Raw genomic sequence first — 21,631 nt, forward strand, 5'->3', positions numbered from 1 at the left:
ACTGGAACAAAGACAGTGGGAAATCAGGGCTACCTAGTGCCTGGAAGCAGATGTCTAGCAGTGTGCTATCCCCCAGCAGGACAGACACTTAACTGATGGCATGATGTTAGGCATCAGGAAAAGCCCTGATTGTCCAGCTTGAATAGCATCACAGCTGTAAGGAAGGAGCAGATCCTAACCCTGCACTGACTGTGGGGTTTGATTTGTGGTGAGTCGCCTCCTTTTTGGCTTTGGTTTCCTCCCAGCAAGACCCTCCACAGGACTGGGAAGACAAGTTGGCTGATGTGTTCACTAAGTGCTTTTCCAAGTGTTTAAGTAATGGAGTGTTAGGAATACTTTTGCTTGAATCTGGTTAATTTCTCTAAGACTAAATTACTACATACAGAAACAGCAAATGGGGAGTAATAGGTCCTATATAAGCCCCCTGAGGAGACTGTGCGATTATTATACCCAAATGGGGATGGTTCTAATTCATTAGGTCAAACCTTAGTGATTCATTGTTTAACCCTATGGATCAAGGTGATTCACTCATCAGTTTGGGCCTGTCTTTCAGTTGCAATCTCATAATCACAGGATAACTCAGGTTGGAGGAAGTCTTAGGGGGTCTCTGGTCCAATTTCCTGCTCAAAGCAGGGTTAGCCATGGGACCAAACCAGGTTGCTCAGGGTTCCAGCTGGATATTGGAAGCCTCCAAAGACAGAGGTGGCCCTGTAACTCTGGGCAGCCCTGGGGCTCAGTGATCTCTGACCGCCCAAAAGAGCCTTCTGCTCTCTTTTGCTACAGAATGAAGAGGAGGAAATCAAGCTGGAGATAAACATGTTAAAGAAGTATTCCCATCACCGGAATATTGCTACATATTATGGCGCATTTGTGAAGAAAAGTCCTGCAGGCCAAGATGATCAGCTCTGGGTAAGTGTTTAGTGTCATTTCTGTTCATGAGATTTACAGCTCCTTCCTTTAGAGCTCCAGCATGCTTGGCTGGGGCTCTGTCTCAGTGAAACTCTGAAGTCATTGCGCTGAAGACTAGCATAAAGAGAAAAATTGCTGCTCCCAAGACACCTTCTGCCCCCTATGATTTCCTTTGAGGATGGCCATAAAGATGCCTGTGACTTGTACTGTCATTCTGATTTGTTGCTTGAGCTGGTTTGTTTTCTTTCTTCAAATTAAGTGTTTCTGTAATTTGTTTACTTTTAATGCAAGTGCAAAAGAGCTTGTCCTCATCCCCCTCTCCTTCTGCTTATTACTTCCCTCTCCTTTCTTCAGTTGGCAAATAGAAAGGGAACAGAGGAAGTGGTAATAAAGCAGAGAAGAAAAATGAATCCTCAAGGTTTTTTGGCCACAAGGGTTTTGAAGCTCTGCAGCACAATGAGACATTTCAGATGTTGAACACATTCCCGCTTGCTCAGTGCTGTAGCTCATGGGCTTCTGATTGTGTGGTTTCTGAAGAAACTAAAAGTACCCCTAACCTACAATAGGAGGGAGCACTGCTGAGGGTTTTTATTTACTCAGTGATGTGTGTGATTCAGGGAATGAGGTTTTATCTCACTTGGCATCTGGGAAGTTCGGGTGTAGCTTGCCACACCTTGATTGTGATGGGCTGGGTGTTTGCACGTGGTACCCTGTCAGTGCTCTGGTAAAGGTGTATTAGGTTTGTCTTTCTGCAGTTGGTGATGGAGTACTGTGGTGCGGGCTCTGTCACTGACCTGGTCAAGAAGACAAAAGGGAACTGTTTCAAGGAAGACTGGATTGCATACATCTGCAGAGAGGTTCTCAGGGTGAGTTGTGCCAACAGAGCTTCACTCATTTGCAGCAAAAAGGCCTTTCCAAGCCTTTGGTCTCTAACATAGGTCACTAGTGAGCTTTACTGTTAAAAGGTTTTGATCCATGGCGTTCACGGGCTGTAGTCCTTGAGTTCAGAAGAGCCTGAAAAGCCAGCATGATGGCTGCTTGGCATCCCATCATATTATTGTAGTTAATCCCATTTTCTGCATGAAGTGCAGAAAATTCCTGTTTCCTATGGCAAGTATCCATCTTCTGAAAGTCCAGTAAGTCTGTCCTCCACATCAGGAGATTTTACAGTGCATTGCTTCAGCTGTTGATGCTGTGTAAGATCTTTAAGATCTTTCTATTGCTAGTTCCTTTACCTGCACACACACAGGGACTTCTTTTCCACACTATTAAAAACAGTGTTGACTAAACAGCATTCCAGAACCTTAGAGGTGGCCCTGCTGGGGCAATATTCCCCAAGGCAGTTCTTGGGGCTGTATTTCATTCTATGCAGGCATATGTTTTTTCTTTTATCCTTTTTGGTTTGTTTTGTCCTGGAAGCCACAGAGGATAAAACGATTCCCAAGTGTAATCTAGTGAACTAGACTGGAAATAGAATGATGCTGGAACCTGTCATTCTGAATTCAAAACCCATTACAGAGTTACTGATCCATCTTCCTGGTAGTGGAGTTTTATTTCTTTTCTAAATAATGGTAAGATAAATGTGTATTCTGGGAGCTGGAATTCACATGGCGTGCCAAAGTAATGCTTGAATAGGGGTCAGTCTTGCTTCTGGAGCAGAGCTTCTGAGAAGAGAACACTGTCCATCTTACAAGGATTTGGCATTAGAATGCAGATTAATATAACTATAGCTGGAAAGCATAGGGAGAGCTTCTGCAAAGGAAATAAAAACCTTAATATTCTGGTCAGGTTGCTCTTCCTTTTGCGGCTATAATATCTGTATTAAAGCAACTGGTGTTAGAAACATTTGGTTTACACTCATCAAATATTAACTGACTGAAAACAATACTTGGTGCATTCAAAAAGAGGAATTTTGGACTTTCTGTGGTCCATTTACCACTGAGCACAGTCTTGCTGAATGCAGAATTCAAGCCACTTGGCCAGGCAGCTGCTGTTTATGGTTTTCATACAGAGCATTCTGTGTTGCTCTTTTCCTCCTTTGTTTGCTTTTAACACATGATATAGAGGCAACCCTTGATTCTGAGTCAGGAGTTTGAAATACTGGTAGCTTGTTCTCTTCTCACTTGATTTCAGACATGCTCAGCTACTGTCAGGCCTGTGACTAAATAAGACGATCAGACTTGTGGTTGCTGTCCTCTCTCCTCCTTGAAACTGGTGTCTTCATGTTGCAAATAACATCTGAAGGACTTTCCCTATGAATAAAGTCTGACAAAAGCATAAAAAGGCAACAATGTCAATGAGAGGAAATAAAATAAGGAAAGTCTGTTTTTCCTTTAGGGCTTGGCACATCTTCATGCTCACCATGTCATCCATCGAGATATTAAAGGACAGAATGTCCTACTCACAGAAAATGCAGAAGTAAAACTGGGTAAGTTTCGTTAAATGTGGGCTAGAAACCAGTTCGTAGTTCTTGAAGTTTTTCATCTTGTTTCACAAAGAACCTCAGTAACGTAAGAGCAACAAATATGTCAAGTAACATTAGTGCTTGTATTTATAAGGTGTCTGTCATGTAGAAAGAACCGCAAATGTGACATGCTCTGCAAGGATGTCACTCTCACCCTGTGAGGAGTACAGCTACTTCTGGGCAGTCAAACACAGAGCCTGTCTAGTAAGTCACAGTCCCATCAGGCCTTCCCAGCATATCCCAGTGTGCAGAGACTTCCAGGATAAAGAATTAAGGGAATAATTTATGCTAATACAATTCTCTAAGGGAAGTGGTCTTAAAGGTTTTCATAAATTAACAATAGGTGAGATCTTCATGTTTCCTGTCTCTTTAATTAGAAGAATTCACTGTAGAATTGGAGAACAGAAGTAATAAACATGACCTGTGGGTCGGGGTAGGATGTTTGGCTGGAGCAAGAAAAAATGGTTACTTTAAATCTCATTATGGTTTAACCTTATGATGAAATTCTGGCTTCATTGAAGTCAAAGGGAGTTTTGCTATTGTATTAAATGAAGGCAGGATTTTGCTAGTAGTCTCTAAAAGAGATGTAGTAGTTCTCAACTGTTCCCTCTTAAAACTGAGAAGATGAGGGTTGGAGGTTTGTGTATGTTTGGTCTTTCATAGTAACTAGTCCTACCATTCTTCATGTGATTGGCAAGAAAGTTAGATCTTTCTGTCTCTGAGTAGAGATGAAACAGGTTTACTCAGTACAACAATAAAGAAAAAAGGTTATTTTCAGAGAGATTTAGTGTGTGTGTGTGTGTCTGTCTGTCTGTGTGTGTTAAAGAAGCTAGAGACCCAAGAGGTCCTCAGCCCAGTTCTGCTCTAGTGTAATTATGCACACTTCCCATTGGAAACACAGAGCGCATGATGATTCCAAAGGTCAGCTCTAACTGTTGGAGCAGGTTTGTGAAACAGGCACATTAAATTATAGTAGTACAAATGGTTGTGGTTTGCAGATGATCTGCAGTGAGGTGAGAAAATCTCCTTGATGATAACCATAGGGCTGTCTCCTTTCAGTCCTTTCTTTTGTCTGTTATTTTGTCTTCTGTGAATAGCATTCAGGTTCCATGCCCAGTGGATCCAATTAGTGTATCTTGGAGGTGTATTCAAAGAAAAATACAATCACGCAGTTACTGGTTGCATGGGCCTTTCTGCAAGATGAGCAAAACCATTTTGCTATACAGTCCTGTTGAACATAACACCCTTTGCAGCACAAAGAGCACCACAGAATTCTCATTATGAGTCTAAGAATAAACTAGTATACTCTCCAGCTTGTTCTAAAGTAGCATATGATTGTATGGACAGGTATCCCAAACACCTCAAAATGAAGTTTTGAGGTGTACTGAGGAACTCAGATTTGTTATGTGTTGTGGCCTAAAGGTTTGGTATTCTAAGTAATATGACAGTAACCAAGCAAATACTTTGCCACATGGATATAACTATGTATTAATTTCTTCTGTTTGGCTTCTCAGTGGATTTTGGCGTAAGTGCTCAACTGGACAGGACTATTGGGAGAAGAAACACGTTTATTGGCACACCGTACTGGATGGCGCCTGAGGTCATTGCTTGCGAGGAGAACCCAGACTCTACATATGATTACAGAGTAAGTATTACAGCTCCACATGAAGCAGCAAAATGTGCAAGTTAATCCTGAAATGCTGCTCAACTGCTGCATCTGAAAAGTTCAAACTTCCCTCCTTTTAAACCACAACAGAACATATACTTTTCAGAAGATAGAAGCATTAGGAATGTGCAACCCTAATTCTTGAGGATTCTTTGCTTTCAGTAACAATCAGAGTTCATCCACGTGCATTTATGTTTGGTTCCAAATAGATTCTGCAGATGGTAGTTTAAAACTCATCAGTGGAGGTTTTTGGCAGCACTTATACAGGCAATGCTATGACTCAGAAGGTGGCACAGGGCCGGTCTTTCCTACAGGGATATATAGCTGATATGATGAGCAAAGTAGCAGGAAGCCACTCTGTAACTTCTGGCTGGTCAAAAAAAACCTGAAAAGGATTAGAAGATGAGTAAAAATATGTATGCTATGTCTAGCCCTTAGCATCCAGGCAAGATGGTAAAGGGAACTCCACTCTACGTAACTGACCTGAACATACACATGCAATATGACTGCAAGATATGCTCTCCTTTCATGTGCCCAAAACATGTAATTAGAGACTCGATAGACAGAAAAAGTCAGACCCCAAGGCCTGACTATGATTTCTGTTTCATCAGTGTAGAAACCCCACAGTGACTGCTCTGGAATGAGCATTAAGACCAAGTATTTGGTTTTGGCCAGGAGCAGGATGATGAGGCACTGCTGAGCCTCATGAAAACAGTTAAAAAGATTTAAGACTTACATTTAAACCGTGCCTGTTATGCTCTGGCTCTTGTTTTTTGAATGCAGAAGGTCTGGCTGCTTAAGTGATGAATCACCTGTTCTGAGCTGCATGGGAAGTGGGGAGCTTCTGGCTATTAGCATGTATCCTAAAGCTCAGTAGGGAATGGGAGGGCGTTGAATGTATGTCACTGCAACTGAAATGACCCCATCTAGGAGAAATCCAGGGAAACTGTAAAAAACACACAAAACCCAAATCAAGAACTCTAAAGAAATGTAAAGAAATAAAAGCTTGAATGCTGCAAGTTGCAATGTGCAATGTTTCTTTTCCTGCAGAGTGACCTGTGGTCTCTGGGAATCACTGCTATTGAAATGGCCGAAGGAGCTCCTCGTAAGTTATTGGTATAACAGTGGGGAAGCTGTGTTTTGTGAATGTGTTCTGTGATAAGATAACTCATCCTTGGCTAATGCACAGATGCAGAAAATTCTGTTTTCATTTGGACTCTTGCTTTTCTTTAGTCCTTTTATGTCCATGTTAATTCCTCGCCTTCATTTCCTAGGGAAACAAAAATCTTTATTGCTACCATCAGATTGTTGAACACTGCCTGTAGGTACAGCTGAGCAGAAGTGATTGACCCATTAGCAGATAAAATTGACAAGAGTAGCTTTGGGTTAGGACACTTAAAAGTATGGCAGTGGTAGAAGCCAGGCTTTAGGTTATATTTTTATGCTGGGACTGACTTGATTCGCACCAGTTTGGAGGTGAATACTGTATTTGCTCACATAATGGCTACAGTCCACAACCACATTTTTAACCTGACAGCAAACTGACATAGTTTTACAGCCTGCCCTCACCTGCCAGGTACCACCCTCACTCCTCCAGTTAGCCACTTGCAGGCTTTGGGCAGAGATGGGCGGCTGCAGGGTGCATGTAGGGTTTTGTTTCCACAGAGGACCAGTTGCTTTGCCCCAGCACCCACAAAGCAGATGTGATGTGATGTGATATGATGGGGGGGATACAGTCATTGCTGAGAGCACAGGAGATGAAGTTGATTATACTCTGGCCTGAGCTTGAGAGCACATAGGCTGGTTCTAAAACCACATTTGGCTGTTCTTCTGCCAGACTTGTGTTTCATCAGTGCTCAGGAGCACTTTCAGACACTGCTTCAGCCTAGCTGAAGGTTGGTCCCAAGACATGGTCCATGGGAGTTTTCTTTGAGACCCTTTGTGGCTTTGCATGCAAATTCTTCTAACCATGGCATTTGATGTTTTCACTGGTTTTGGCAGGGAAACTCTCTGTATTATATTCTGTGGCGTTGTATTGTTTTCTGAAGTACGATGGTGTTTGGGACCTATAGATGGAAACCAGACTTCTTTTGCCCTCCTCTCCCCACAGTATCACATGCTATTGAAAATACAGTCAAAACCAGAACCAAGATGTGAGAAATGACAGCGGATGGGTGCAGGCAGAGAAGTTAATAGAAGGCAGTGAAGGCTTTACCATCCACAGCCTTCTCACTTTTACTATTTCTGAAGTGCTGTAAGTCCATTCCTGTTAAGAGCATCACTGCCAGACACCTGGATATTGTAAGAAACCAGCCTCCATATCATCCTATTAGTTGTCATTCAGTAGGTCTGCGTCATGAAGGAAGATCTCTGACCCTTGGGATTTCTCTGTGACAGGTGGCACACACTCATAATTCCATACAAAACTCCTGGGATAGATGAGATGTGACGGTATTTGCTTTCTGCAGAGCTCTTTCTAACTTCTTTCCACAACAGTAATGGTAAAAAGAAGTACATTGGGTTGAGAGAAACCAGCATCTGAATGCATGAGCAGAATCTGTTTCAAATTGTCTAATAATGGTGCTCACACTCCTGAAACACAGAATAGATGGAATCTGTGCTTTGTCATCACACTCTGTGCCAGTGATGCATTTTGAGCTCTCCAATTCACATCAGGTTTTCTTCATCCTGCATTTTCTCTTATGCTATGAACAATGTAGCAAAGAGTTTGGTTAAAATTTAGCTTCACATTTATCTGAACCATAAGCCAGACATAATAAAATAGAAAAGTGTTTCAATCCCAACTTCTATTTATTTGAAAACACATTTTGGTGTATTGGAAAGGTAAGGGGTATTTTTATGTCCTTCTGAAGGCTTATGTATATAAACTGTGAAGAGAATTGTACTTGAGGAGCAAGGCCATGCAGCCTTTCTTTCAAATCTCTTTTAACTGGCAGTAACAGCATACTGTTGTGAAAGATTCTGTGTACTCAGAGACTTTATTCTTGGCTGTAGTGTGACTTAACACTGAGGTTCTGCAGCAGATGCTGTGCTGGTGGAAGTAGGATTGCTTGTGGAGGACTCTTCCCCTCTTGATGGGAGAAGCAGGCTGCATCAGCGTGGTCAGGCTGTGGGAGGGATACGGTGGGGACATGTACCCTTCAAGAGCTTGTGGTTTCCTTTGCAGCCCTGTGTGACATGCACCCCATGAGAGCGCTCTTCCTCATCCCACGGAACCCGCCCCCAAAGTTGAAATCCAGAAAATGGTAAAGAGATGTGTAAAAAACTGCATTTTCTGTGTTGGGCTTAGGAGGATCTTGAGCTCTCTTGTCCAGAAACAATGATCTTGTTAAATCCCACAGTGTGGTCTTTCCTAGGGTGTTTCTAGTGCAGGGTCAGGCCACTGGTGCAGGTGTATTTTACCTCTGGGAAGCAACACCTTTCTTTTGAGCTTGGCCTAAACTGCAGAAGTCACTGCAGTTGCTAAAGCTTGGTGTGGGTGGCTGGAACTGCACTGTAGGCAAGAGTTAGGTGGGCTGCTTGGGGTCAGAGCTTTGTCAGAAGGCTGCATGGACACTGTGGGGCTAATGGCAGTCACTGTAGCCTAAAGAGTATTAGTTTGTCTTTTAAATGAAGTACATACAGAAAACGTTTACCATATCAAAAGGGTAAGGGTGGTTTTGGAAGAGTTGTGCTGGGCAGGTTGTGGCTTTGTTGATCCAGATGTACATTCAGGGTAACTCCACTGAGCGGGTGGTCAGAATGGAGTTCCTTGTCACCCTCAGCACTGTGGTGGTCTCAGGAAGCATAGTGGTGGCAAACTATCTCTCACAGTTCCAATGTAAAAGGAAACCTTGCAAAGTTAGTGCTTTCCATCACTTAGGGTAGTGCTTGGCACCCTGGTTGAAAAGGATCATTGTTTTCCTTTTCAGGTCAAAGAAATTCCTAAACTTTGTTGAAAGCTGCCTTGTAAAGAATTACTTGCATCGTCCATCCACTGAGACCTTGCTAAAGCATTCTTTCATCCGAGACATGCAGAATGAACGGCAAGTGCGCATCATGCTGAAAGACCACCTGGACAGGACCAGGAAGAAGAAAGGAGAAAAGGGTAATGGCAAAACCAAAAGGCATTGCAGAGTGTAGATCCTCTTCCAATTTTGGCAGCAGAGTACAAGGCAGATACAACTGAAATACTAGAACCAGGAGAACTGTGACTAAGTTGTCCTTGATAGTGGTGGGGCCATTTTGAAGGTTTCTGACAAAGTCTGGGTCCCTAATGCTGTTTAGGTGCTGAAATCTTTGGAGTCTGATTGACTCTGATTTCACTGATAGCAACCCTAATGCTGATGTGATTGAGGAGTCTGAGTGAGGTCTAGGTCCTTACTTTCTCGAGTATCTAATACTCAGTAAGCATTTCTTAGTCTGTTAATTCATCTGTCTGTCCCTGACCCATGTAATTCACCTGTTGCATCCCCATATACTTGTAACTTGTGAGTTCTTTGGGGACAGAAGTGCTCTTTAAGCATTTTTGCAATGGAGTGTGCAAAAGAAACCTCAGGAAGGTCTCCAAGCTCCAGAAAAGCACAAATGAGCATAATAAATGATCTGCATCACAAGGTGGCTGGAGAAAAAGGGAATCTGAGTTAGTTCCCAATGCTGGCCTTGCTCTTCAAAGTAAAACCTGAAGAAACAGGGTTGGAATGGGGATAATACTTGTGTAAATATATGTGGAGAGAGCACCATAGCCTGTTGACAACCAAATTGCCCTGCCCTCTTTCCCCTCTTCTTCTTCTGTATATTTTATAATGGCAGGGCCATGAGGATCAGTGACTGTGAGGGCAAACTGGGAAATCACTGTACTGTTAGAAAGTGACTTCTGAGCTGCTGTGCCAAAACCAGCCTTAATTTATTATCCCTGTTTCTATATTTTTAATCATTCACTTTAATACAAAAGGAAACCTGGATTTACTGACGGCATCAGCTTAGCCATACAACAGGTGTACAATAGCACAGCAGGGCAATTCCAGTCTTTTATGTCCTATCTAAATCCCTTTCAAAAGAACCCTTCCGTCGGTGTCGTTGTGGGAGTTGGATTTCTCTGTGGGTTTAGCCTAATTTAGTTCAGATGATGGAAATAGGTTAGTTTTGCAAAACCAAACCAGTCAGTCAAGGGAAGAGGTGGGAGTGTGTAAAGGAGCTGCCCTAAAACATGATCTGAACTAGATTTTGAGTTATGTGTGTGGATACGTTGCCTCCCCTCAGCCTCCCAGTGCAACCTTTGTTTTCTTCTTGAATTCCTGCTGATCTACATGTAGTGCAGGTTGAGTGCTCAGAAACCAAGATCATATCATATTTAATAGTATCCTCCACTGGGGTTTGTTTGTTCTGCTCTTTTTTTAGAGGAAACGGACTATGATTACAGTGGAAGTGAGGAGGAAGATGATGAGCTGAATGAAGATGAAGGAGAACCAAGGTTAATTTTATTACTGGCATAGAAAATTCGACTGCCCAAGCTGTTCTCATTAAAGGCAACCCTCCTCAGCCAGAATGGCTTTCTTAGCTTATTCTGCATCCCTTATCTCTTGTTAGCGTGAACTAACAAGCTAACCTCTGTTAGCTTGAATTGTTTGTACCTATCCACTATAACTGCTGAGTATAATATATCTGTAATATGCTCCTTCTCAGTTCCTCTGCAACAGGGAGGATACTCTCAAATGAAGGACCCAATAATCAGCTTCAGGCTGTTCCTTAGCACAATAAATGCAGATGCACAGTCAACGTGCCGGAGATGTATTGGAACATCTTAATTTGCTAACACAGGACATCAAGCAATTCCCAATGCACCTTGTGTTCTCTCTTTAATGTTCTGTTTAGTCACATAGAAACCTCCCCTTTGTTTCAGCTCCATAGTTAACCTCCCAGGGGAGTCCACTCTCCGCCGTGAGTTTCTGAGGTTGCAGCAGGAGAACAAAAACCGCTCTGACCCTCATCGCCAGCAGCAGCAGCTGAAGGACCAGGAGAAATACAAGAAGCAGCTGCTGACAGAGCGGCAGAAACGGATCGAGCAGCAGAAAGAGCAGAGGAGGAGGCTGGAGGATGTAGGGACTGGCTTGTATGGTTGTTCCGTGTCTCATCACAACAAATGTGTCTGTAGAGGGTAGCTTTGAAAGGCAAGAACGCTGTGTTAAGCTGTCAGCACAACCTGGATTGTCATCTTTTGAATGCAATGATTTTGAATGGTCTCTGTCCTTTTCCTGCTACCAACCTGCCCTGAGCTTGGGGAGCATAAGGTGAAAGGCACTTTGCTTGAGTTTGGTTGTGGAAGCCCAGGCAGACGGGATGAGAGATCCCAATTTCCTTCTCAAATGTATTGCCCAGTTTGAAGTCTGTCTGATCCAGAGTCTTGGCCCCACTTCTCTTTAAGATGTTGCAAGACAGTTGCTGCCTTTTAAACTGACAGACTCTGGTGTTGGAGGCACTACTAAATCACCAACCTGTTCCTTATGAGTATCTGACAAACTTCAAGCATTGTGCAAACACTCAAGCTGGCATTTATGAAGCATAGTGCTGCTGCAGCAAAACAGGGGGACTCTGGAGAAGCCCTTCTTTCTCATTAGATAAGCTGCCAGCCATCACAGACATCTTGCATGCCTGCCTAAATGAATGATGTATCTGCCCTGGAAGGCCAAAATGGGAAAAGGTTTCACTTCAAGTTTGGCAGTCAGTGTTGTGGACCTTGTGGCTGGCTGCTTCTGCTGCATAGTGTATCGGGTATCCCATATCGATGACTGCATAGCAGGAAATTAGCCTTGTGATTGATGAACACTGGCATGACTAATTGGTGGGTATGAAAGTGAAGTAAAATAAGCAGTGCTGTTCCCTGGCTCTCTTCCAGCATCAGAGGCGAGAGCAGGAGCTACGAAGGCAGCAGGAGTGTGAGCAGAGGTGGCCAGAGGCTAAGGCCATTCAGAGGAAAGAAGAGAGGTGTAGAGAAGACATATTAGATGGACAGAGGAAATTAGAGAAGAAGCAGGTATGAAAAGTGTTTAGCAACAGAGATTCACAGCTTCCTCTTCCTGTACCCAATGGGTTTTTTGGTTCCCTGAGGGTGTTCCCATCCTCTGAGTTACAGACCAGAGACACCCTTTTTAATGTATTTACTGCCTTTTGTTCTCAAATTCAACCTTCTTTCAGGTTAACTGGTTACTGAGTCATCCTTATCTACAGCAATGACACTGCCTCTCCCACTTCTGCCCCTGCAGTTTTGCTGTGCTGAAATGGTCTGTGTTCCTTTCAGTCTGATTTAAAATGTATTTACCCTGAAGGCTTCCAGCATCAGCTCAACCTAAGCTTAGATCTCCAGTTTCTGTTCCTATTGTAACCAGGACTCTTTATATTTTCACAAGTAAAAATGGAGCAGAGGTTAATTTTAATGCTGAAGTCATTGATCTGGCACCTTGGCCACAATATTATTCTACTGTTTCAGCAGCAAAGTGCTCTGTAATCAGACAGAAGTATGGAGTTTTGGTTCAAGTCCTCTGCTTTTAGGAAAACTAAAAAGAAAAAAGATGTTGTTTTCTTTCTGATGTGCTGTCTCTGAAGCCAAATACAGAACAATTGTGGTCACTTTATGCTTCCTATTGCTCAGGGTTGTAGCTCTTCTGTTGGCTCTGCTGGAATTGTGTTTGCTTTGCTCTTTGAAAAGCCAGTATTTCCAGCAGTCAACTTGGTTGTCCTCCAAGTCATTGCTCTCACTGAGGTTCATCATTCTTTGCTTTCAGAAGGTTGAAGATGTGCAGCACAACAGGAAGGTGCATCGAACTCTTCCCAAAGATCAGACACAGCTGCTGTCTCTCCAGCATGACCACAAGCAGAAGAAGGAGCCTTCCAAGAACTCAAATTCAGCAGTGCATCCTCCATCAAGCAGCACAAGCAAAGAGGTAGCAGCTTGGTCAATATAGCATTTAGATGCTTTGCAGTTTATGATGTTTTGGTAATGCTGAAGCAGAGAACAGACTGATCTTTAAACCCAAATCTGGAGCTTGCCCTCTGTTGTACTATATACTAGAAGCTAGCATAAAGCTTCTGGTATCCATTAATGTAGAGGATAAGGGAAAGGAAAGGTTGCAGTTAACTTTTGCTTAAGTTCAGAGAAGGGTTTGATTGGTGAATCTTCTGGTCAACCAGGTGTAATTCCTTTGTCTTTTGAAGAGAAATGAATTAAGGTAATAGCAACTGAGGTTTAATGTGTGTCTTTACCTGATGTAGGTAAGGGCAAAAGATTTAAGGTTCACAGATGGCAGAGGACTGGGTCTCACTCCATCCGAGGACTAAATTGGGTGTGGACAGAGAAGAAAGCTGTTTTTGCTAAATGCACAACATCAAAGTCAGTAGAAATGCTTTGCCTTTGCTACGCTTCTCAGTGGGTGGGGAGAAAATGTAACTTAGTTAATTTAACTTTCTTTTCTACTTCATTTTAGTTAAAAGTCAAAAGAATTGCAGAATTCTGGTTTCGGCACGTGTTCTATAAGTGACTCCTTTGTAGCAGAATGAAATATGTTGTGGAATTTAGTGTGTGGTCACTGTTAACTTCTAATTGGGTGGTGAAATTACATATTGCTAGTTGTAGATAAGGTGCTGCCTGCCTTTTAGGTTCACAGCGTGAGGCTTTTGTCATTATGACTACCACAATATAATCTAGTATTAAGGACAACTTATTTTACAATGTTACGTATTTAATCTCAGAACTTCTTGAAAGTCACAGGTCCTTACCACTGAAATCAGAATAAGTGGTACAGGGCTGCATTTTCTGGTTGAAGTTTGAAACTTCATCATTATATCAGCAGAAATAATTGTTCACAATAATGTGAAAATGCTTTAAAGAGTCGTCTGTTTTTAACGGTGAATTTGTTCTTGTTGATACTGATCTTTCCCAAGTTTCTTAGCCAAGGAGATGTTAGATTCTCTATTGGGAGACATCTACACAGGAATAGAGCCTGCTCAAGAGTGAGTTTGTTTGCATCAGTGGTGTTTGCAGGACCAGTTGTTGATACACAAAAACTCTCCAGAATTATTATTGCACTGAGGCATTAAAATACAACCAACAAAACAAAAATAGATCCCTCCAAAGCCTTAAGTTTAATGTTTGGGGCCGCAGACTGAGTGCTCCTTGTCTTTGCCATTGCACTTATCCTGTTGCAGGCAGTCAGTGGCTTTCCTGTGCTGTGTGCAGATGCGAGCTCACCCTGTACTGTATCTGGTCCCATCAGTACCAGAGCTAATGAAGGGAGAGGCAAGGACTCCTAGCTTGGGCTTGACATTGCACTCAGCTCAGTACCTGGACCAGGGGCTGGCATCAGTTCTAGGAGCCCAAATTGTCAGCTGCATGAGTTTACATCTGGACCATAATATATTGCATCCAAGCACCCTTTGGGCACAGAGGTGGTAGCTGAATTATCATAGCTAGCTTTTACATTTTCTTTCTTGCTTAAGGTAAAATTTGCCTTTCATTATCAGGAGTTGCAAGTAATGAAACTCTGGCCTCATGAGTATTATACCAATCAAGTTCACTGGGGCTAGAGTTTCATGGTATTTGGCTGTGGTTGCTTGTTTTAATAAGGTTTTTTTCTGTGTTTTTTTAATTATTATTCTGTTTTTTAATGCTCATTTTTTTCTTCCCCAATTGAGATACGTGAGTCTGAGTGGAACAGTTTTCCATCTCCTCAGCAGTTTCCTAGGCTGTGTTAAGAATATACTTACCTACCTGTCACCGGCACAAACATCCAGATACACTGAGATACCATTCAGAATGCCCACCCAAGCAAAGATAACTGGCATTAATCTTTACTGTGTAGAGTGTAGAGCTGTTTCTTGGCTGCTGAATCAGAGGATATGCTAAAGATTTACACTAGAGAATGAATTATGTTGAAAGTGGAAAGATTAGTGGAGTCAAAACCATAGGATAAAGGTTTTTTGTAATGAGCCATGCCGTCAGGAACTAAAAGGACCTTTATTCCTTCTAGATCCTGTTGTTCAGTCTTTTCCATAGTGTAAGTAACATACCAAAAGACAGTGTTAAAAGTATGTAAAGTAGAAAAGAACATGCAGGAATGTCAATGTTGTGGAAGGGGTAATAAATGCATGGCAAAACAGGCTGTGTGTTGTCAAAGAGAAGTACAGACAGATGATTCCTCCCAGCTAAAATCCCAACCTGCAGCCGGGAGGATGGCCTAGAACACAGCAGATGGCAGCTCGGGCCCTTTGCCTTGCTGCAGTTTGGAAACTTGATGGAAAAGGAAGGATTGCAGATGGAGATGCAGTAATGGTTCATGTTGTGCCAGGGCTGACCTCTCCCCAGTGGCGGAGGTCCATCAGCGATGATGTGGATCAGATGATGAGGATCAGTACATCCAGGCAGTGAAGCCTGAGGCTCAGTGTACAACTTGCTGCTACTTTTCTCCTTCTCAGGCTGAGGACCGAAGGAAGTTAAGTGACAGCATCCAGCCTTCCCTCCAGTGGCCAGCGGTGCTGGGGCACGAAGCTACACCACACACCAGGATGGGCTCCGGCAGCAGCTCCAGCCCTTGCACCCCTGCACCACAGAGAGCCATGTTAGTACAGGTATGGTGCTGCTGCCCCACATGGGCAGGAGAAAGCATGGGTCAGAACAGCATGTCTAAAACCCGGTTCCCTTCTCTCCTGGCACAAATGACTGAGGCCTGTGCAAACCAGCTCACAGGTTTCTTAGTGCCACCATGTGCTGATAAGTTCTATGTGGAATTATACTTAAGACACTGCAGATCAGGATTAGGTAACAGTTATCTTTTTACTTGATGCCTGATTACTGACTCCATGGCATTACTCTTACATGTTTTGCAGAAAGCCTAAATGACTGTGCTGTTGCAACCCCTGAATAGTCTACTACCTTTTTGAGCAACCTCTTCGAGTGTTTCACCACCCTCATTGTGAAAAATCTCTTCCTTATATCTAGCCTTTATCTACCCTCTTTTAGTTCAAAGTCATCACCCCTTGTCCTGTCACTATGGGTCCTATTAATAGGTGCAGTTAGCATATTTAAGTCAGAGCCCCCCTGTGCCTTTCCTGCTTAGATTGCTTTTTGATGATGACACAAAGATCACCATAGACAGCTGCTGGGAGAGAAAAGGCTCCATTTCACCTGATAGCTTTTACCTGGGAAAATATTTGTGTATCTTTTCACATCCTTTTTTCCAGGGCCTCTTTGTCATTTCAAGTCATGAGATTTGTAACTGGGCTGAGTTGATGGCCTGGCTTGTAGCATCAAATCACTGGAGAGCTGTTGCAAGGTCAACAAGAAGGATGTTTGTATCTTAACCTTGGGTAGAAGCTGGCAGCTTTCTTGAGGCAAATATTTCAGCCCTGCAATAGTAATGGGAGAGTCCATAGTTTATTGCAGGGCATTTGGGTTTCTGTAGGAGCACAGTGGCTGTGGAGAGGATAGTCCTGCCTTGTTAAAATGATGCTCTTGGGATGAAAGGAGCTGCATTCTAGGCTTGCTGCATCACCTAGGACAAATCACTGCATTACTTTTCACTCTGTCAGTGCTTCTCTTTTTGGGTAGTACCTCTCCCAGCTGCCAAGGGGAGTGAAGAATGAAGCACTATTTGCCAATCTCTTACATTCCTTGATGGAAACTACACTATAAAAATTTTATGATGTTTAAAGTGATGGTGTTACTTAAGGATAATAGCAGCAAGTGATATATAGCTGTTACCGTGTGATTTCACTCCCTGCTGGTAGCTGCCCTGATACCCACTCACAAGTCAGTGCTTCAGCTGATAGAGACTGTGTGGACAGCCAGGAGTCAGTCAGTACTCTCACCTGCTGTGTTAGCATGGCGACCAGATGAACTCAATGGCTAGTTTATAAACCCTCTGAAGGGTTGTGTTTTCTTTGCTGGTTGGCAGCAGCCGTTGATGCGAATAGCAGCATGTTTGGGTATGCTGCTTGCATTAACTATAGGAAGTGTTAAGGGAATGAGTGATGGACCAGTTAGTCACCTGGAAATTGAAAGACTCACAGCAATACACTTGTGAAGTTCGATACATGTGTGTGCCTTGTTGATTTAAAACAAAAGGGAACTGCAGAGCTAAAATGCAAGCTGAATTCATCACAGATGTCTGTGCTGAAGAACTTCCAGACAGGTTTGTCTGAGAGGGATCATCTGTCATCACTGCTCCGCTCAGACAAAAATGACTTCTTATTTTAAGTGATCTTATTGCCCAAATCTCTCTTAAAATGTTTTCACTGGAAATCTTAATGCAGGGAGCATGATTTCCCAGTGTTTTATATCCTATCTGTCTAGTAAGGGAAAAGTGGCATATTGCCACATCATAGTGTACCATTTCCACTTGTCTTGTGTTTGCTGCATCATGGCAGCAGATCTGACTCTGTGGTGGTATGGGATGAGGTGTTCTGGGCTACCTGCAGAATATCACACCTGACTTAGTGGAGGAATTTATCTCATATCTGAAATGAACTCCATTTTTTATTGACTCCATGGCTTTTCTGTAAGATTTGCTAGCTAGATCTCTAAAAGCTATTATTAGTGATAATCATGTTGGACAAAAAACATATCCTTGCCAAAATGAAAGAACATGGATTATGAGATGTTATAACTGCTGAAACAGCTCTTTTCTGTAAGGGGAATCAACACAGCATAGTATCCCCAAAAGGGAGAAAATGCACCTGAATATTTAACTAGGTGAACTTCTCAGGACTGTTCTTTGACAGTTGACTTTGCTGTGGTGGTAGGATGTTTGAATGGATGTTTGGCATCTTTGACTAGTTTTAGACTTACTACCTGTCAATAGTTAGGTGATTTTGAACATTGTTCCCATTAAGTAGTTAGTTCTGTAGAGCCATAAGGAGTTCACTATAATATTACAATATTGGAAAGTTGTGTGCAGTTCTCAGTTACTGTGTTTTAGTTTTTAAGACTGGAGAACTGGAGGATTTTATAGACTTAGGCTGATAAATCAATCTGAGTCATTCTTTGGCAAAACTGAACTGCATCTGCCTCTGATCTGAGCTGCAGGAGCTCAGCTGGGACACAAGAGTTTGAACTTCGACTCTTAGGCTTGCAAGTGGTGGGGATGGTGGTCTTGCCATGCATTTGAGAGGTGCCTCCTAGAGAGCTCCCTTGCGTGGGAGGTCTGACAAGACAGAGCACAAAGTGGTAGAGCTTCAGGCATTTCTCTAATACTTGTTAATTTCTGTACCATCCAATTGGTTCTGGCATAGGAATCCTTCCAGATGGGCCCAGCTCACACAGCTTGTCTGTGTGTTCAACCTCAGTCTTGTGTCCAAAGGATTTCTCATCTCAGGGAGGATCAGTACATTCAGTTGACATTTTTAGCTCTCTTTCTTCACCTTTGGGAGATGCCAGTGTAATAGATCATCAGTGTGTGGAATTTAAGGGATCTTTCCTTCCTTTTTTTTTCTTTTCCTTTTTTCTTCTTTTAACTACAGATAAAATCAGAGGCCCAATATTGAGTATTTTAGCTTCAGTTTTACACTGCTTGTTCTCTTGGCATGAAGACTGTGTAAGGAAGTGGTTTGATACTTTTTTCTTGCCTCTTCCCCTCACCGTGATTAGATCATTTGCTATCCTAATACTGCAATCCGATATCCTTGAAGATACCTTTTAAATGCAGGCAATATGTATTTCATTTGTTTCAAGTGTGAAAATTTCCGGGCTAGTAAGGATGTGTACCACAGCAGTTCACTGTCGGATATGGTGACGACACCACTCAGCCCTGTACAGGATGATGTATTCTGGAGCATCAGTCAGAATGAAGAACAACCCCCAAAGGTATGTGAAACTCTGGGTGTTTGGCACTGTTGGTGGTTAATAGCACTCCACTCAGTTCCCCTGCGTTGTGTAGGATACATCCTTTGGACTTTATGAAACTCAATAGAAAATCTCATTGCTTGTACATTAACTCGGTCTCAGTAATCTAGAAAGAAGATACAAATTCATAAGCAGGCCAATATTCTGAGTGTATGTATATAATATCAGCAGGATCAAGTGTGGATACACTTCTTTTGTTAGACCATGTAAATATTTGTACCTATCTCTGTGAAAAATCTGGCTTGTTGCAGAAAGCTCCTTAGTTTGTGTAGTTCAGGTGATGGGGTATTGCTCTTTTTAACTGAACTGCTAAGAACAAGTACAAGCATATTTGTGTGGGAATGTGTATGTGTGTGTGTATTCATTTGATTACTTTGCAGCTGGGGGATGTTTGTGTGTGTCTCTTCCCCTAGTCCTTTGATAGCAACACTGGTAATCCACCACCTAGGAAAAGCTGCATTAAATGACTGCAGATGTGTTTCCTTGTCTGCTTTAAATATTGAGCAAGAATAATGCTGACTCGAAGGAAAGGTGCAAACCTTTTGCAGTCTGCACCCTGATAGATTGCACAGGCTTGGAGCAAATTAGAAGCACCTACTGCTGACTTGCAGCTTCCAGTGTGGATATCATGGAAGACCTCTCCACAGGTCCCACTCTAGCATTATTAATTCATGTTCGTTAGTCTTATTTCTGCGCTGGTTCAGGGTAGGCATTAGGTTTACTAACTGAGTGTAAAATATCAGTAGCAACCTTAAAACATTCTATTAAATCCTTAAGGTTCCAGAAAGGACAACCTCTAAATTTTACAGCAGGGACCAGCCTGGCCATCAGAGATGTCTTTCAAGGTAAGCTCTCAGTATTTTATGCTTATACTAATGCTGATTTACTGTCAGTAGGAAAACTAAAGCAAGCTAATTAAAAAATGAAGCCATAACCTCAGTGATAGGAAAACTGAGATGGGTTCATACCTCATTTAATAGCAGATAAAGATATTTTGTCTTCTGTGTTAGTTTGTTCACAAAAATAACTAACTAAACTTTGTGATCCTAAACCTGAAGGAAGTGTCTAAGTCAGCTTCCTTGTCATGATTGACATAACTGAAGTAAAGAGAAACAGAATTCTCGTAGATCTCCTCCTTTACATGCAAGTTAGTTCTGTCATCTGCTGGAAAGCAGTATTTTTAATATACGAGAGGTGTTCCATCTGTAATAATTCCTGCAAAGAGTTATTGGCTTAGCCTGTTTGGCATCCATGAGCATGTTGGATGCAAGTTGTGCATCTGTTTCCTAGTTAACAGGCAGTGTGTTGGGCATTCATTGAACTTGCAGTTTGTTGATGCTTTACTTTCCCTTCACATTAGAGCAGGTGGCTGCTGAAGGTGCAGGTTACTTGAGATCCTAACATAGACACTGGTGATGGCAGGTGGGAGTGATGCTGCTCAGGGCTGCCTGGATGCTCTTGCAGATGTTCTACATCTGCATTGCTGCCATTGGTTTCAAGAGTGAGTTAGGTGCCTGGATACTTCAGCAGGTAGGGGTCTGGCACCAGCTGCCTGTATAGGCAATCTCAGCAAGTGAAGCTTGCAGCTTTACCTGGTAGTAGCTTGAACAAGCTGTCTGTAGATGTATCTTCACTATTTTGGCAGTCTGCCCTTCAAGCAGACTATTTTCATATCCCAGGAGAAAACACCAAGGATGCAGAGAGCTCAGCAATAAAGGGTAGCCCCTATTGGATGTCTACTGAGGGAACATAATACTGTGAGAAATGAGGGTTGGAGAGACTTGAAAGTGAAGTAGATTTAGCTGACATAACAAAATACTGTGTAGCACTTCTGATGGGTCGGAGTCAGAAACGTCTAAATAGTTTTCAATTGAAATCAAGCCCTAAATGCTTTCTACTTAGAAATTATGTGAGGCAAAGCAGAAAAGAGCCATGCAAGTAATGCATTGGTCCAATGCATTATGTTCAATGCATTCCTTTCTCTGTTGATAAGTGGATGACAGTATATCTTGTAGGAGAGTACTGGAGCATATTTGTCTATTTGTAAAAGCCATGAGATGTCAGAACCAGGAGTGACACAAATCTGAAGAGGCCAAGGGGGGAGTACAACATATAGTAGGATATTTTGTAATCCCTTAGGAGTCTGTAATCTCCCAGAATGACTGCCCAGAGGAGATCGTTCCTTCCATCATCTTCTCTCACTACTAGGTGGTCCTTGCTTGGAGCAGCAATGGATATGAGATTTATGTTTATCAGGAGTATTATACCATGCAGTAGAAGCAGGGAACTCAACTCAGTAGCTTAGAAGGTCCATTGCAGTCTGTGTTCCTGCATGAAAGGTACTCATCTGCTTTTTGTCTTTCTGTTTAGTAACACTCATCAGTCATCCCCTGGGGGACATGCTCTGAAGCTAGACAGCAGCAGCAGCACTTCTGGCAGCAAGGAGTGGGAGATGGGATCTCATCAAAGCAGCTGGTCAACCTCAGGTGAGTCCCAAGTCAAAAATCCATGAGTCTAAATGTGCCTATCAGATGAAACAAGCTTCAGCACGTTGTCAAGTGCTGCATTACAAATGGGGTATTTTCCTTAATGATGTCTTCTGGTGGTGGGCTTTTGAAAGCCCTCTGGGTTTTATGGTTCCATGTTCTTAAAACATAAGTACTTCTTTTGAGTCAAAAAGTAACAGTGAATATATTTCCAT

At 42.5% G+C, this 21,631-nt stretch overlaps 1 protein-coding gene across 1 annotated transcript in view; it reads left to right on the forward strand.

The window, feature by feature from the left end:
- Positions 1-21,631, forward strand: part of NRK (Nik related kinase) — an 81,940-nt gene that overhangs the window by 35,218 nt on the left and 25,091 nt on the right. Inside the window, exons 4-18 of the mRNA XM_034063728.1 lie at positions 784-909; positions 1,665-1,775; positions 3,247-3,337; positions 4,888-5,018; positions 6,090-6,144; positions 8,227-8,305; positions 8,972-9,147; positions 10,440-10,512; positions 10,942-11,137; positions 11,935-12,072; positions 12,821-12,979; positions 15,507-15,659; positions 18,760-18,891; positions 19,708-19,775; positions 21,301-21,416. Coding sequence (XP_033919619.1) covers positions 784-909; positions 1,665-1,775; positions 3,247-3,337; positions 4,888-5,018; positions 6,090-6,144; positions 8,227-8,305; positions 8,972-9,147; positions 10,440-10,512; positions 10,942-11,137; positions 11,935-12,072; positions 12,821-12,979; positions 15,507-15,659; positions 18,760-18,891; positions 19,708-19,775; positions 21,301-21,416 — 1,804 coding nt within the window. The remainder of the gene's footprint in view (positions 1-783; positions 910-1,664; positions 1,776-3,246; positions 3,338-4,887; positions 5,019-6,089; positions 6,145-8,226; positions 8,306-8,971; positions 9,148-10,439; positions 10,513-10,941; positions 11,138-11,934; positions 12,073-12,820; positions 12,980-15,506; positions 15,660-18,759; positions 18,892-19,707; positions 19,776-21,300; positions 21,417-21,631) is intronic.

Source organism: Melopsittacus undulatus, chromosome 6 (assembly GCF_012275295.1).
Source record: "Melopsittacus undulatus isolate bMelUnd1 chromosome 6, bMelUnd1.mat.Z, whole genome shotgun sequence".
In the NCBI taxonomy this organism is placed as follows: Eukaryota; Metazoa; Chordata; class Aves; order Psittaciformes; family Psittaculidae; genus Melopsittacus; species Melopsittacus undulatus.